The sequence below is a fragment of the Chelon labrosus genome (assembly GCF_963514085.1).
Source record: "Chelon labrosus genome assembly, chromosome: 18".
Lineage (NCBI taxonomy): Eukaryota > Metazoa > Chordata > Actinopteri > Mugiliformes > Mugilidae > Chelon > Chelon labrosus.
Genome location: NC_140351.1, coordinates 12,495,968 through 12,513,724, shown reverse-complemented (window position 1 = coordinate 12,513,724; position 17,757 = coordinate 12,495,968). Strand labels below are relative to the sequence as shown.

General features: G+C 44.5%; 1 protein-coding gene across 1 annotated transcript in view; it reads right to left on the bottom strand.

Annotated features, from left to right (window-relative positions):
* LOC311503597 (cadherin-12-like) overlaps positions 1 to 17,757 on the bottom strand; it is a gene marked incomplete at its 5' end in the record, with an annotated part of 234,434 nt that overhangs the window by 14,672 nt on the left and 202,005 nt on the right. The window contains 2 exons of the mRNA XM_084566412.1: positions 209 to 349; positions 5,359 to 5,612. Of these exons, the coding sequence (XP_084422538.1) occupies positions 209 to 349; positions 5,359 to 5,612 (395 nt within the window). The remainder of the gene's footprint in view (positions 1 to 208; positions 350 to 5,358; positions 5,613 to 17,757) is intronic.

The following is a 17,757-nucleotide window of genomic DNA, read 5'->3' as shown; positions in this document are numbered from 1 at the left end:
GCCGAGACAAGTGCGCTAGAGGAGACAATGTCCTGAAGATACATCCCTCCGGGAGAGCCATCATGGTTTATAGTCACCCATAAACCTTTCCCAGCAAAATGGGATTGAGTATTGACTTGAGTAAAAGTGTGTTAAATCCTTCACAGACATTATGGCTCGGGAAGGACGACGACACCTGCATGAATCATAATTGATCGGGTCGTCATACTTACTAAGTTTGGTCGCCACGATGGAGATGTTGTGCTGCGCGATGGTCTCCCTGTCGAGGAGTTCGTTCGTGGAAATCGTCCCCTCCACCGGATCGATGTCAAAGTAGCTGTCCATGTCGCTCTTCCAGTCGATGGAATACCTGGAAGAAAATGTTTGTTCATTTCCGGCGCAAACCACGAGAGTGAAAGCGCACCGATTCTTCCCTCCGGGCCCATGTGAGTCAGGTGTAATGTAATGTTGCCGTAGCCTTCATTACTCATTCTGAATGGTCATTTCCAGTAAATGTGCTGAGGATTGCACATAATGTCCAATCTAGTAATGGGGCGCACTTCGGCCATGCTGAGCTAATGGTTTTCTCTGGAACATGAATGAATTTGAGGCACTATTGGAACCGTATCAATCTCTCACGGTCTATGGACAACAAAGGCGTAAAATGTTGGCGTCTGAGGACCAAAGGTGCGGTGTCCTCGCGGTTCTTACACGGATTCTCTGAGGGCAAACTGTGATGCACAGAAGAGGTGTGAAGCCGAACCGCACGGCAGTGACGGCGCCATTCATCACTTAATGCTATTTGATCTTTAAAAGCCAGTTTTCATTAATAATTTTGTGATCGTCTGAGTTCCAGCAAGAGGATCCCTTTTCCCAAGGAGTTCAGCGCTTAGGGATTTAATGCATTGCTCATGAGCACCTCTCAAGGCCTGATGCTTAATTTCTCATGGGGTTGAGGCTGGACTTTTTATTAAAGGACAGCCTCTCCATGTCACCATTCTGCTTTTTCTTCCATTTTTTTTTTTCTTTCTCGTGGTAAGCCATTTGATCTTAAAAGGCTATTTCTCATGAATATTAATCACGCTTGTTTTCTACGCTACAGAGCTTCAAACTGGACTTGACTCAGTCATTAAGAGAAGCAGGCCTAGCATATATTCACACCCTGAGGTCTTTTACTGTAATGAGAATGATAACAAAACCCCTTCAGTATTTTTTTCTTTTTTTTTTTGGTTCCATCAAATTTTCTGTTTCAGTTTTGATTTGTCCACGTCCCCTCTTTAACGCGGTTCCGCGTACGGCCTTGAAGTGAACACGATTGTGTCAGAATAGTTTAGCGTGAGTCTCTTTGATAAATATTACAGCCAAACTCCTATCAAGAGTTCAAAAGATCAATGGCTTGCAATTTCTTTCCTCGGGGCAAACGCGCATTTTTTTTTTTTTTTAGAGTTTTGTTGGAGTCAAGCTGCTAGTCAAGCATATGTTTCACAGACGGTTTGGCCCAGGGGTCAAAGAGACCACGGCATTTCGAGAATAAAGCATTAAATAACAAACGGCGCTGAAATCCAGTCCGACAAGACAACAACTCCTTATCAGCTCAGTCACAGTCTCTCAAAAAAAAAAAAAAAACATACATTTTACATTCAAGCGAATCAGTTTTACTTGTAATTAGTTGCATCTCTAAGTTATCTTCAGACACAACAGAGCAAACCAACAGCTGCGAGAAAAAAATCACAGCTCTAAAGCGTTTACTTAAGCCCAACTCAGTACTGACAGCTGTAGATATGAAAATTAATTACAGCCTTATCTCCTGCTTTGAACTGCGGTGATGTTAAATCACTCCAGTGAGCATTACGCACAATGAACATGGAGATTTAAGGGGGAAAAAAAGAAGGTAGGTTTTAGTTTATTTTCCACAGTCAATGGTTTTTAGAGTTTACGGCTTTTTCCTTTGGTTGCCTTTTAAAGCCCATGGCCAATCTTGAGTTTCATGTGATGTGAGATATTACCATTTTAGATGGAGGCTAAAAGTTCCTTCTTCGGAACACATTCAGTCTTTAGGAAGCTCTTTAGAATCTGCCAAAAATGCAGTATTCATGATGCCTTTGTCTCCCCAGCTAGAGATAACACTATACCGCTGAAAGAAGAAAAAAAAAAGTCTAAAAGCATTATTCCCTATGCATGATGGGTCATTGGGTCTATTGTTTTGAAGTGAGGAACGCAAGGCTGCTCCGTGGAGGCGCACAAATGAACAATGTCAGCTGCGGTATTGATGAATATTTAAAGTGTGGGAGACAAAGTGGAGAGCTGGAGGACATTAGCTTTCTGTTGTACAAATCTCTGCCCCTGCTATTCTTCTGTTTGTTTTCTGCGGGATGAAATATTCATAGTATAACAACCACGGTCCGTGCAACAGGTTTTTTTTTTTTTGTTGTTGTTTTTTCCGTTTGCCATTTTTCGCTCCGGTGATTCATCTTTTAAGAACCATTACTGTAAAGCAATCTGTAGCTAATAGATTTTAAAAAAGCGCAAGGGTCCTCATGCATTTTTTAAGAACGCTCTTCTTTTGTCTTTGCACGGAGCGGTCTATTGTTATCTACCACTTAGGTTTTACAACGGAAAACAGGGGTTGTGACGTTGTGTGGGTTTGCTCTTACATGTAAAGTGAGAGCGAAGGAGAGTGACTTGCCCCGAGTATAAATCAGGAGTGTGTGTGAGACATCTAAGATCTATAAAACTGAACAGCGGTGTTAAAATGTCCAACCTGATAATTAATGCACTCAGAGAGGTAAAATGGTAAGTAGTCCGTATTAATGCATAAAGTCAGACAGCAGAGGGAAAGTGTTTACGTTCATTTCCAGGCCTTTTTCTTCTATGTTTGCACAACACTTCTGCATGAACTTTCTACAGTCATGTTCCATAAGTTCTATAAGTTACTGCTGAGCAATGTTTTGATTGCTTTATGTAATAAAATACTAGTTTTGTTTAAATATCAGCTCTTGCTTTCCTGATCTACTTTAAATCGAAGTGGTTACATGTTGTAACACTGGTTTCTGTGAGAGCCGTGCACACAGGAAGAGACTAACAGCTTTGTGGTGACAAGAGACGACTGAACATTAATGGAATACAGCGAGTTATAACACTGATGGGTGAAGAACCTTTGAGGTAACAAAGTGGGTGGGCACCGAGGTGAACTGATTGCAACTTGATGCAACTGATTCAACGACTAGTGAGAGATTTGCATGCAAGTGAATTGACATGTAACGCAAACACAGAGCTAGCTTAAAGTTTACCACAAGGCCACAACTTTCTACCAAATTCACCACGCTGGCAGCTAGCATGGAGAACCAGGTGAACCCGGTTGGAGCAACTCTTGCTTTTTCAGGATTTTCACAGACAGAGCAGTGATGGCAAAAAGAGCTAGCTCTGTCCATTTTGTGTGTTTCGCTTGTGGGTAAGGGTTAAGGGATGGGAAAGAGTTTAAGGTTATAGAACTGTTACCTAGGCAACCAGAGACTGGAATGTCCATCACTCTCAGATGAGCAACAAGTTATTAACTGGACAATCTGGACAAGGCTTTAGCAGTGACGATTACTGTAATACCTCGTCTGTGGAACACATAATCACTACGATGTTAGTTTGTACAACAGAATTCTCCTCTCAGTCGAGGCAAACCCATCCACCAACTAAACCACTTAGCGAAACTATCAAATATCCACAATCACGACTGATTAAACAATGCTAATTGTCTTAATAAATGTCATTTAAACCATGTTATTCATATGAAACTAACCCACGATTTACCTTCAAACCACTTTGCCACTTTGCAAACTAATTATCTAAAGCATAACCACGTAATATACTCCGTAATTAGGTAGAGCATTCTTCTGACCCTTAGCCAAATGGGTTAACCTGAGTGCCGCGTGACGCGTTAAACACTTGATCTCATTAACGTAGGTGTTCTGAAACTGCGCAGTTTGAAATGTGGCATTGACACGCTTGATCCGAAATGGAGGCAACGCGATAATTCCTTGTGAATCATGAAAGGCTTTTGCCCCCGAAGCTTCAGTTTTGACTTAGACTTGGACTTGGATAGACTTTATTGATCCGCAAGGGAAATTGCTCGGTCATAGTAGCTCAGTTGCACATAAAAAAAAAATAATAATAATAATAATAAAAAAAATTAAATAATAATAAAAAAACTGCTAGTAAAAAGAAAAACAGGTGTAAGATAGTAAAAATAAAAATTTAAAAAATTTAAAAAACTAAAATAATGAAATAAATAAATACAAGAGTATAAGTTAAAATCTATAAGATTTGCATATGTACAAATCTACAAGAAATATAAGCAAATATACACTATATACATAGGAAAAAAATAATTATTTAATGATTATTTTTTAAATGTTGTTTGCTTTCTTAGAAAACTTAAATGGGGTTCTACTGCCTTATTCCCATACATCATCTATAAAGTAAAACTGAACTAGGGACCATCAAATGTCAGATAAATTCAGGAAAAAGTTTTATCAGTCTTATAAAAGGTGAACTCTTAAAACAAGCCTTAAGCTGTCACTCTTGGTTTAAATAATAACGCGGACACTAATGGAATATCGCCTCCGTGTCACTGAATATCAGATGATGTCAGCGGGATTTTACATGACGCCGTCACATGTTCTACATGCGGCGGATTGATTAGTCCTCAGAATGATGAGTGAAACTGACAAAACTCTCAAGATTAAAGCTATGATGACGTTGATGAATGGAGACCGGAGACACTGATGAATGCATCGGGGACGTGTGAAACCTTCAGCTGCAGGATCACTGCGCGTCTCCCTTTAGTTCTTTTACCCTCAAGGGAATAACAAGGGGTGTTTGGCTCAGTAGTAAAGCTTTTCGCGATGGGTCGTGCAAAATAACTTAATATGCAAACGATGACACACTTTGGCACGCGTTCTTGCTATAAATAATGTGCTTCTAAAAAATTGCAAGAGCTCCTAAACTGGAGGTAACACATCTTACTTTATTAGTTCTTAGCAGGTCTCTTTATCTGAGTATTTAAGCAAATAAAGAATTATATTCACTTTTCTTGGCGAATGTAGAAACGATTAGGATGATAAATTGAAATAAGTGAAAGCAATTTGTTTTCATGTTCGGCTTGTCTTTGAAACTCTGTAGTGAAACTAAATAAAAAAAAAAAAAACTACTGAAAGTGAAACATATATTTTATCAAAGTTTAATACCATCCACAAACATAGATTTGCTTTCACTTTGATAAATCGCTGCGACAGAGATTTAACAAAGTGCTTTTTGATATAACGCCATGGCGTAACGCCGTGCGCAGAAATTTATGTGTAAAGAGTCTGCCGAGGAGTTTAACTTCACCTGACTGGACTGCTGCTGGCATCTAAATCCTGCGCCGTCACTGCTCCGATGATGGTGCCCGCGGGTGTGTCCTCATACACATCCATCACATAGGAGGGCTTATTGAACACCGGGGGCTCATCCACATCCAAAACGTTAATCTTCACGGTTGCTGTGTCTTTGAAGGCCCCAAAGCTCTGAAATCGTGGATCCAGATGAGCATTTGAGGCGTCTACCTTGAAGGTATATGCCTTCTTGGTTTCATAGTCCAGGGGCTGCAAAAAAAAAAAAAAAAAAAACACAGAAAAAGAGCAAAGTTACTTCTACCTGCAGCTTATTTCCAAGTCATTATTGTGTCATGTGTGAGCACTCCTCCTCTAATTTGCTTCCCCTGTAGCGTTCGCCCATGTACGAGCTGAGAGCTCTTGAGGAAATGCTGTAAGGCAATATGAGCATCAGTGTTGACAGCAGTTTGCCCTCAATTTATGCTGTTATTCTGCCATTTTCAAGCATGAGCAACCGCTATCAGATGTCAACAGCGGCCCACTCATATCAAACAGTATTTGGGTGATTTCCAGTGTTTAAGTTGCCACTCGGAACACATGCAAATAGCGTTGTTCTCACCTGCCCGGAAAAGCAGATTGAACGAGTAAACGCTTGTAAAACATCCTGATACGACATAACAAATGATGATTGTGAGTATTTTTTCTGTTTAAATGGAACTGAATCCGCAGGGGAGGCGCGGTGGGCCTTGACCGGGTTAACGTTTCGCCCCCTCAGAGCGAGAAAGTCAAGCTGCGCTTACTTGGTTCGGCTGAACTTCAGCCCATTCGCAAGAGTTCTCCAAACAGCAGCTTAGGGGTTCATATGTTCTCCCTCCTCAGGCTTTTGACGTATCAGGGTCAATTAGTAAAAAAAAAGAAAGCGAGGGGGAGGAATCAACTTCCCTCGGCCTGTCTGCGGCTGAGGTCTACACATCCAACAGCAGTGACACCCGCGTTCGCGCTTCTGCCCGTCTCCTGCCCTCTCATGTGTGACCGACCATACTTGGCGAGCTCGCAGCCAGTCACGCTCCGCTGGCCCGGAGTCACATGAGAGACATTCCTTTTCTGTGTATTTCAAATTGACTAACATGTAACCGCCGTGGCAGCAAACGCTATCTCGCCGCCCCAGGAACCGGGACTTCTCCGGCGCGTTGTTTCAGAAAGGGCGCCGAGTGAAAACGGCTGGTAATGGCGCCGCGAAATGCGCCCGCGTGAAGGGTGGACGTGAGCTGGGAGGCGCGCTGCGGGGATGCAGAACAAAAGGAGCGCATTTTATTTATTATATTTATTCATTTCTTTGCGTGCGACGCGAGATAAATGCGACCAATCATCTGCCCAAATTAAATGCACATGAATTAGCCGTCTAATTAGAGCCCAGCCACTAGAAATGATCAGAGGCATGATTTCGCCACGATAGCAGATGCTTCCCGAGCCCTCCGTCTCCCCTCCATCTCCATGGTTTCGCAGTCTTGCAGCTATACAGCAGGTGTCCGTAAAAAGAGAAAAAAAAGAAGGAGAGAGAGAGAGGGAGCTATGTGAAGGCGAGCCAATCTGAAAGCAATCATTGACCATCAACCACCGTGATTGGTTTGATTACAGTGCACCAGATGCAACTGGCGAGGCGCAGCTATAAGATCCTTTAACAGGAAATACACTCTGTCCCTTTCAATCACTCTCATGAAGTGACAACACAGAGAAAAGACAGAGCTCCCCGAAGCAACAGTCCTGCGTGGGTAGGAAAAAAACAACCAAAAAAAAAAAACGGAATCTACCGTGGGCGTCATTCAAATGATGATCCCCGCAATCAAAGTAAAAGACTCGCTGCCAACGAGCGTCTACAAAGCAGCCTGGAACGTACGGCAGTGAGTTTGCGGCCACTTCCTGTGAGTTCCTGGAAATCAGCTTCAAGAGGAACTCCCTGTACTTCAATAAAGTAATCCCTCTCGAAGTTTACTGGACTTAAAACCGGCACAAATAAAGGAAACTGAAAAGACATACTAATACACGAATAGCTAATAATAAACGGGCTCTGCATGTTCTACTGCTCCCGGACCAGCGCCTGCAGACAGCCGTGCATAGCTCAGCGGAAATGCGCGCACAGGTGGAGGAGGAGGAGGGAAGGCGACGCTGGGAAGGTGGACAGCAGGAGGTGTGCACCAGGCCTCATTAGCCAGAGCCTCGCTGGGGACGCGGGAGAGGCTCGGCTTTCCATCTCAACATGCCGCATCGCCACAATTAGGGGATACAGGCCCGAAAATCTCACCCTTTATAACTGTCTAATTTTCGTGTAATCCTCAACTAGCCGAAGACGGTGTCGTGGAGCGCGCCGGGGAAAATGCGCTCCTCCCGCGCTGACTTTGCCACAGCTTTGACACAAATCTCCCACCAAGCACAGCTGGCGTCTCCGAGTTCCAGCTGACAAATTACTTTGCGTAAATAATGCCTGAAAACAGCTGAGCATGAGAAATACCATTTAGGTCCAGGTGGCTTCAGAAGTGTTAAAAGTGCCTGCGTGATTAGACATTTAGCAACTTACTTGTGTTCAGCTTTGTCTATCTCAAACGGTTTACTTGCTGTTTTGGCTCATAGTTTGTGGCCGGCTAAGTCTGGAACCGAATACCCCAAATGCAGCTACGCAGTTGGTTCAGTTCGAGTTTGTCTGGCATACATTTAAGTCTCCCTCGTCCCTCCAAAACAGTTGTGACTCATCAGAGAACGAGCATGCGCCTTCTGAGGGTGTCCTGCGGTGTCTGGCAACAGAATGCTGTTAGTGGAGGCCTTTTGGTCCTATAGGTTGAGGGGAGGGGCCTCTGTGGATCATCCCACAGATACTTGATCAGTTTGGGATCTAGTGAATTTGGAGGCCAGGTCAACACCTTGTGCTGTTCTTCATGTTTTTTTGAGTTGTTCCTAAACCGTTTTTGTGTATGTGTCTGTGTCAGGCTGCATCCTGCTAGAGATGGCTGCTGCCATCAAGGAGTGTCATTGCTATGGGGTGGGGGTGCCTGGTCTGGTCTAGGTGGGTGGTACGCGTCTAAGTAACATCCACAGGAATGCCATTTCCAAATGTTTCCCAGCAGAACATTGTATTAACACAAGATGGTCAGCGTCATTTACTACACCTGTCAGTGGTTTTAATGTTATGCCTGATCGGTGACCCTTGACCTCTAGTGTCTGCTGTTAAATAAGTAAAATCTTTTTCTTATACTTTTTTAACGTGTTACTAAAAGCCACTAACTACGAGACGCTGTCACTGGTTTGCAAGTCATCACATGTTTAATTCATCCAAAGTTTAAACTAAGGCAACTGGACTTGTTTGGTTTTTGGGAAGGTATGTTGCCACTCGTCCAGGTTTAGGTGTTTTATTAATAACATCTGAGTGTGGTGTCCACTTGAAACTCACACAATACTCACTTGTGTTTGGAGGAATAAGTCTTGATCTTGTTTTCAAGATAACCCAAGAAGTCCAGTTGCCTCTGTTTTAGCTTTGTCTTTGCATAGACCATTGGCCATATGACTGACAGCCTCCAGCAGCATAAATATTTGATCATTTTAAGTTGCTAAAGCTTAAAAATAAGGAAGAGGTTGCATTTTCTTGCACAAGCCGATTAGTCAACACTCCAACATTGTAGTTTTCATTTAGGAAGGTTCAACAGATTTTGCATTGAGGGGAAAAAAGGGCTAAAACAGAGGCCGTAGAATGTTACAATATTTGCGTAATAACTTTTTTTTATTCATATGTACCTGAAGTTACTTCTTCCAGACGGAAACAATTACCAGCGTTGGCCATGGCCATTTTTAACATGCCACTGCTGTCGCCGCTTTGCAAATCAGATCCCCTCTTTTCCTCAACAGCTTTGTTTGCGAGAATAATTCTTAGCTAACCAGATGCTCCGGTTAGTTTGCTAACAAACTGACATTATCTCGGAAAATCTGTCAAGATGGCCGGTGTGTACACCAGATGGTGAGTTACACAACCTGAAAAATGTCTGCGCCGAAAGGATTTCGTCCAAATATTCCACCACATTCCACTCACTGAAAAACGTTACCCGCACGCTTATCATGCGTAGCGCGTGGTGGCGCGGTGCGTCATCGGGATTTAAAGGCTGTCATGAAAGTGGAGCACTGAAAAGAGATGACGTCGCGGGAACAAAGTGAAGCTCATTTCCTTAACAACTAGAGGAGAGATGGAACAACGAATGAGTAACTGTCAAGCAAATTCCATAGATTGATTTTAATGTTTCGGGTGCAAAACATTAATGTTAAGAGCTTGGCTGCTTTTTAAATGTGTCCGAGACACAAGATGGTCCAAGTATGTCTGGGACGGCTGTGGTTAAATTAGAATAAAATGGGACCAGGAGGGGGTAATGAGAAACTCTGAGTTAATGAGAAGATGTGCTAATGTGTCAGCGCTTGACTTAGGGAGAATCAAATCAGATCCCTAGGCCATAGGGGAAATATCCCAAAAAGAAAAAAAAAAAAAAAAAACGGCCATTCATTGTCAGACTACATGTTTCATTTCACTACTTTTTTCCCCTCTTCCTCGAAGATGACCTACTTATTCGCTCCGAACCGGCGCTGTATGACTAAGTGTTAACCACATCCACACATATATCATCCTTAAACAAGCCGCACGCGCATATGCACGTTCAGTTACCCGTTTGAAGTGTCTCATTAGGGCTCCGGTTGTTATGCACCTTTTATGAGTTACTGCGGACACAACAAGGAAATGTATCAACGGTGGAATTTGTAAGGAGGACAGACCGAGTTCCTCTCATGTCAGTGCTGCTGCTCTTCAACATCACAACAGAACACACTTGAAATTCTAGACATGGCGCCGCGCCCTTTGATATGTAAATGTGCACCTTCATTGCACTGGCAGTGATACTGAATGAAGGAACTTTTTTCTTTTTTTTTTCTTTCTTGCCAATTGAACCTGTTATGTTGCAAGGGAATTTGTTAATTTAGAACAGGGGACTAATCAAGGGATCGCAGTCTCGGGGGGGGGGGGGGGCGGGGGGGGTACGCTAGCGTACTTCGCGCGCATTAATGATTCCCCTACGTATGGACTCACCCCTGCGAATGCAAAACAATGGCCGATTATGGTTGAAGATTTACACGGAGATATTGCAAGTCCAGAAACTGAAACCTATTAGTCATTTCTGTCTGTTTCTGCTCCCTCCCTCGCAGCCTTCTCTTTGTACAATCTAAAGTGTTACTTGCAGCTGCTTTTTCATCTCGCCGGTTATTTTCGGGATGGGAGAAGAAGGATCATATGCATATTTAATAGGCTCTCAGTTTGTTTTTGTGTTCAGTTCAGTATTACAATACCAGAGTTCAATACTCTCCTCCACCCTTGGCTATTAATACGAGGGATAGTTTTCTGCCAACGACTGAATCCAGTCTCTCCCCACTGAAGAACCGCTATCGCGGCACAGCAAGTCATTAACGGGCCGGTTTCACCTGTTTGTGCTGAACACGTGTATTACCTGAAGAGGCTAAGGATTAAATGGGCGAGAAATACTGCGGTATTGTTAAATCGGCGATATGCAGAGCAGCCCTTAAATCCATTTAACCACGGTATTATATATTTACAATGCCGCTTATGAATCATTAACGTCCCCACTCCCATGATTTCTCCTCTGAGGGCGAATCAAAGGGAAGCCAAACATGCGTAGAATGTCGCGTGCCTCTAACTGCAGCTGCGCGAGGCCGGCGTTTTTTTTTCTTCACGTCTGGATGCTGGATACTTTGTGGGCTCGAGACCTTCTGATCCCACGTGACAGCGCCCATTGCTGAAAAAAAAAAAAGTATATTTCCCTATTGGGTTGCAGCATCCTCTAATAGTCCTAAGCAGTAAGCAAAAAGGGTTTTATGCTTTTATGCAGAAGCTTCACTGATGTTCTGAGCTAATTAAGACTCCGTTGTTCGAGTCTGTTTCGAATGAGGGTCTTCTTCATAAGGTCACCGCTCTCACTGACTGACAGTTGCCATGCACGTGCATATTAAAAGACCCTTAAAAGATCTATTGCGCCATCTGCCGCCGTCTGACCGCTATCGCCGGCGAAGAAAAGCCTGCATGCCCCGTCGAACTATTCCAAGTCCCTTTTAACACCGTGAAGAAGATATGCTCACTTCATTGTGCCGCCATCACTCACATCGGCTTGTGTCCTTGGCTGCCCAGTGCTCACAACAGTGGAGTGTCATCCGAGAGCCTCGCCGGCAGCCCTGTCCGCGCCGCCGGCCGGGGGGGAGTGACTGCGAAAGACTCGCGCTGCCACTCTTAATAGGACGGGGTTAGCCATGGGATGAGCCCCGAGACACTAGTTTAATCTATTACACCCACGCCTCCGCAGGCCACCAGAGAGAAGGCACTTCATCGACTGCTAGCGCCACCTCAGCCGCCTCTTTGTCACCCTCTCTCTCTCTCTCTTTCCTCTGTGTCTTTCTTTGTACTTATTCACTCGCACAACGGCGCATGCATACGGACACAAAGGCGCGCGCGCGCACACACACACACACGTAGGAGGCACACATTGCTCCCCGCTTGGTTGCTCGGTGAGGTGTTATTCGTCTGCGTTGGGCACCTGAATGTCCCGCTGTTCTGAGGTATTGTTTCCCTCCTCCCTCCTTCTTTCGACTCCTTTCACGCCGGGGCCTAAAATAACTCATTTCACCTCCCACTGGAACATTCAGCAGTATAATCAATAGATTAGTTTCAACTCCTGTCTTTGAGCAGACCTCAGCTGGTGTCGCGCTACTGCATGAGACGAACGCGGCTCGGCTTCGGCATAAAGGAGACCGCAGTTGCCCCACAGCGGCCTAAAGATGAGATCATGAGGGCATTTTGTTATTTTACCGTCTACGAATGTGTCCTTGTGAGATCTGCAGCGTTCTCTGGCGGCGTTCATTCGACATTCCTCCCCCGTTTCCTGGCCTTCGAGTGAGCTAGCAGTTTCCTCGTTACGGTGTCATCTGACCGTAGTATCTCAGCAAGACTGAGCGGCGGCAACGAAATTCCTCCTCTGAAATGACTCGCCGCTCAAACAGCCCAGTAATGACATGTCTGACAGAGAAATTAGACTCAACTCACTTCATGGATTTACCAAAATTAAGCCTTTAATTGATGGCAGAATGGATGAAAACAACCTCTTATCTCCAGACTGTCGACTGACTTTGGGAAAAGTCTGAGTGTGGCTGTTTTTCAGGCCATTTGCGGTTCTGTTCCTTGCATGTGCTGTGGAAGAAAGCAGCAAGAAATGCCACCTTATGCAAAGAGGTGACTCATAGTTTTACCTGATTAATGCAAAATCTCGACAGAGACGTGTTTGCGGCAGTACATCTGTAACTTATTTGTTTATCCCTTTGTAATACACCAAATCATCAAGCTCGCCTGGAGTCGGTGTGCTCCGTCTGAACCCTTCAAACCATTTATTTATTTATTTTTTTTCTTTCCTGTCTCCGTCCACGGCGATGGAACACTCGCGCTCGTTTCTTGCTATCAGAGATGAACCCTCTGTTCGCCGGTTCATTATTCCCTGTGTAACCGTATAATTTTTTTTAGAGCGAGCAATAAAGTGAGATCCCCCCCAACCCGGCGCCGCGCCGCTATTTTGGCATCCAAAGCCGACACACGATGCACCGTGGGATTGTCTTTGACACCACGCCTCCCGTTCACTTGTGGAAATTTGCAAATTCACATTCTGAATTATATGACTGGAATTAAAGTGACAAAGGCGCACGGGACTAGTTTTACCGGGGGGATTTGTAATACTAGCGGAGGTCGTCTATGATCTTAATCCCGTCCGTAACACGGAGTTCCTGTGATAATACTAATCCAGTGCGAATCGGCGTCTCTGTGATTTGGGGGTGCGTTTTTTTACTTTTTCAAGACTTTTGTTTGATTTTTCTGCCTCTTGTCACTTGTCAATTATGAAGGATTTGCTGTAAATCAAAGTTTGGACAGATGTTAGGGTGCAACGCCGAGATGCCGCTGACCCATTCACCCATTTAGACGGATGAAGTCATTAAATCAAGCGCTGATGTGTTCGTCGACAAAGGGGCTGATTTAAATGCCGCCAGCTCGTTCGTAAATTCTTCCTCGGGATCGATAGGCTCGTCATTCATTCATTCATCTTCCGTAACCGCTTGTCCTGTGAAGGGTCGCGGGGGGGGGGGGGGGCTGGAGCCTATCCCAGCTGTCAGCGGGGTACACCGGGGTGCAAGAGAGTTTGCTTATCCTGTGCGAATGCGCTACATGAAACACAGACGTGAGGGGGGAATTCTGACGCAATCATACTTCCTCTGCTACTCTGAAGATGTTTCATGGTAGTAGTCTATTGACCTTAGCAACCATCACGAACACCCTAATAATAACCTACCAATCCAGGTGACAACTCTGCAAACCATGGCAACCACTCCCCCCTGTAATTGGACTATAGTATTAAAGCTGGGCAGGACAAATCTCTTTACGACCCTTTCGTATACCCTTTCACACCTTCATCTCGGCAGCGCTCCGGTGCAAGTTGTTGGCCTGGCCGTTGGAAGCAACTGGGATCCAACGTCTTGCAGAGTTAGTCCAGCAATTAATGGGCCTGCTCTGCTTTCTGAGTCACAGGCAGCCCATGGGCTTCAGCTGTGGAAAATCATAGCAAGGACCACCAATCAACGAAGTAACCTTAGCAACATAACACTTCAGAAAAGAACACAAATGCCGAAGACGGAGCAACCATTGAGTGACTTTAGCTTAATGGCCAAGTGCACGTGCTTTCTAAAACATTAGACATATTCTGGTTCAGTTTTGTTGTACCTGCTGGAATCTGCAGTCCGCACGTCACCCGCACTTCTCTGCAGCGTTTCCTGAACCCCTCTGACACTCAATAGATTGCAGGGGCAAGAGATTGGGAAGCTGTGCCAGAGGTCTGCAGCGGATGCTCTTTATTCAGTGCACCGCGGCTGCTGGTGGCGTTCCGTTTGTACAGTGAGGAGACGGTCCCGCATTACAACGGATTCCTTGAATGCGAGCCAGCAAATACTATGACACACACGCTGTCATGAAACAATGCCGCTCCTTTAGGCTCAGGGCCGCGCATTTCAATTACGCATATCTGCCATCTCCTGAATAAACATGCAAATGGGCACATACCATTTAATCTCGCTGAAAATGATCTCACCACCGCCACACGAGGCTATCACGCAGAGTGTCTGATTGCGTGGAGGTGGTCTACATATATGTATTTTAATGCCGCTTTATCTTTCCACGTTTCGTACAGTATGTCCCTCGGCGTGCGCACATCTGTTTGTGCGTTTCCCTGGGAGTTTACTGGTGGATTTACCTATTGTCTCCCATAATCTTATGTCTTGCAGATGGGATGTGCAAACCCCCTCCGTGCCTCTGCGCCTCTTTTTTTTTTACCCCCTCTCCCCCTGTATCGGCAGACTGGGGAACAGACGAGCATCCTTTGAACCCATTACTCAGCCTGATCCTCTTATCATAAGCAACCTTCCCGAGTCTCTAATTTGGGGTCTGCCAAACTCTGCTCTGTGCACAATGCGGCTTTCGTCTTCATCCTGCTGCGTTTTCGTTCGCTTTGCGAGGGAGGGAAGTCGAAAGAGAAAGGAAAGCGGCGGAGGGAGGATGGGAGAACAGTGAGAGAGAGAGAGAGAGAGAGAGAAAGGGAGAAAGAGGGGTTGCCTGCGCACTTTGCACACCTGTCTCAGGGGATATGCTACCAATCTGAAATAAGACAAGTCTGTGGGCGGGTCAGTATTCTGGGAACACAGTGAGCAACTCATAAAGGCTTCATCTCCGGCTACCTATACTCCCCACACCTTTCCCAGGCGCAGCTCATTCTTTCTATCTCTTCTCCCCGTACCACTCCATGTCCGTGTCCTGCTAATATCACAATCCCGCACGGGTGGGAGCACATGTTGTTTGGTAAATTACACCATGGGGGGGCTTGGTCAGCTGAAGGGGCTCAGAATATCCCCTGTCAACAGCAGTGGCTTTGTGCAGTCACCCTCCGCTGTAGGGAATACGACACAATGCCTCATTGTTGTCGTGGCAGCATATCAAACCTAGGAAGTAAAACAATAGGAGGAAAGACGCATCCATGCCATCCATCAAGGGTATACATGATGTAAACAAATAACTGTCGTCATTTACATCTCAATTGCTTGCCGTCTCGTTCTGTTATTCCTTTGCTGTCAACGAGAAGGTCGCTATAGAGTGATCTATAGCTCTGTCTATAAACACACGTTCAGCCGACACACACACACACGTGTTCCTTTGCATGTACGAATCGCACAGAAAGGTTTGCACATGTTCCCGCACGCCCGCACGCGCCAGACCGAGGGAGCTCTTACACTAAGCAGGGAATCAATTACTCACTCAGCTGCATATTTTTGGGGATCAAAGGATGGCGCACCTTTTGTGTACCTGTGCGTCGGGGCATGTGCTAAAAATGTACCGGTTAACGAATGCCTCGGCCTGATAGATCAGGGAAAAACAAACGCTCATCTGCATTTCCCCCGAGAACGTTTTAGTCACTTACATCAGAAATACCCTGAAAGGCACAAAAACAGAGAAAAAATGGCTGCAGGTATTTTTTTTTTCCTCCTATTACTTTTGCAATCAGATGAAATATATAAAAAGAGACAAGGCTGCCATGTTGAGTCACAGAGCAACATTTATATTAAGAAAATCTAAATTTCTTATGATTATGTCCTTAGATCCTTTATAAAACTTTTATACTGCATTATTATGTAATAGCAGTAAAAGAAGTCACAGAAAGACTATTTGATCATGAACAATCCAGATTGCGTCACCTCTACAGTTTGTTTCTGAACATATTCATATCTTTGTCCTCCTCTTGTCATTGATTTGTATATATATATAGTCAGTTTTTCCCATTTCACTCAACTCGACTTGTTCCTCTTGAATTCTTATCTCATATTTCTCAATTGATCCATAACATACAGTATATTTATTTACTTCTAGCTCTAGATTTTGTGTATCCAGTTCTCAGTGATACACATTTGCCAAAACTCAGCACTTTACGTGACTTGGGTACATAATATCTCAGACAGTAACAGGGCCATGTGTCTTTTCTCTCCGCCACGTCTCCAACATGGCTGCATCATTGATAAAAATTGGCTCTCACGCTGTTTATGCTCATGCTTTGTAGCTTTGGCGACAGCCCAGACCCTAAGCAGACCCTAACGCCGTAGCCTGACGTGCACCTTCCCGGAAATTTAACTACGTGTCACGGCAACGCGGACCATAAAAGCTGTGATTGGTCCGCTTGGTAATAGCATATTTCCACTTTCCGCCTGCTTCTCCATCTCTACAATTTCGAATCGATTGTTTTGGATCAATAAAGATAGAACACATAGAGGAAAGATTGGATACAAACATTTGTCGGGCTTGTCTCTGACGTAATTTCTGCGAAAGTTTCAGTTGCCATTGTTGAAAGTTAAGCAGAGTGAGAAGTACAGAGAAGTATAAATTGCTCGCACCAGCCTGGTCCCGCAGAGGCACAAGCTCTGCTTACACGTCACGGCAACGCAGACCGCAAGAGCTGTGATTGGTCCTCCTGGTAGTAGCGTGTTTCGGTTTTATTATTTCTGGCTGCTTCTCCATCTCCAAATGATTGTTTTGGATCAATAAAGAAGGAACACACCGAAGAAAGATTAACTGAGAAGGTTCGAAGGTACAAGCAGTCGTACGACTTGTCTTCTGTGAAATTTTTGGCAAAATTTTGGTGAAATTTCAGCGAATCGTTGTGGGCTAAAGTTTCAGTCGCCATTGTAGAATGTGAAGCAGGAAGTAGAAACCATAACTAACCTGACTGGTAAAAAAGACACCGCGCACACTACCGTTTTTTACAGAGCCAGCCAGACTTACGAGCGTATAAATGGCTCGCACCAGCGTAGGCTACGTATGTAGGTTACGGCGTCTATGTCCCGCAGAGGCATAAACCGCACTTTAATTTTTGGGGTGACAGCGAATGTTTTTAAAATTCTTGCAACACCACTCTCACCAAATACTTGATTTAAACCTTTTATTGCAACTTGTGTTTGGTTTTGTATAGCAGCAACCGAGACGATCAAGAAAATAAAATCCATTAATACTCAAGGCAAAATTACGGCCGCCGCGAAGGTTGAGCAGAACAAGCTAGAAAAGCTGCTCTCCTTCACATTGTGAAGCATGTGTACTCTGAGAATATAACGACAGAACTCTCTGACACCAATGCTTACCCAAAACCCAAACAGCATTCTGAGGAAATTCCTTTCAGAAAAGCATCCTCATTCTTTTCTGATATCTACACTTTTTTTTTTCCTTTTTCACATTGCGGGGACATTGTGGCTCCTGCAT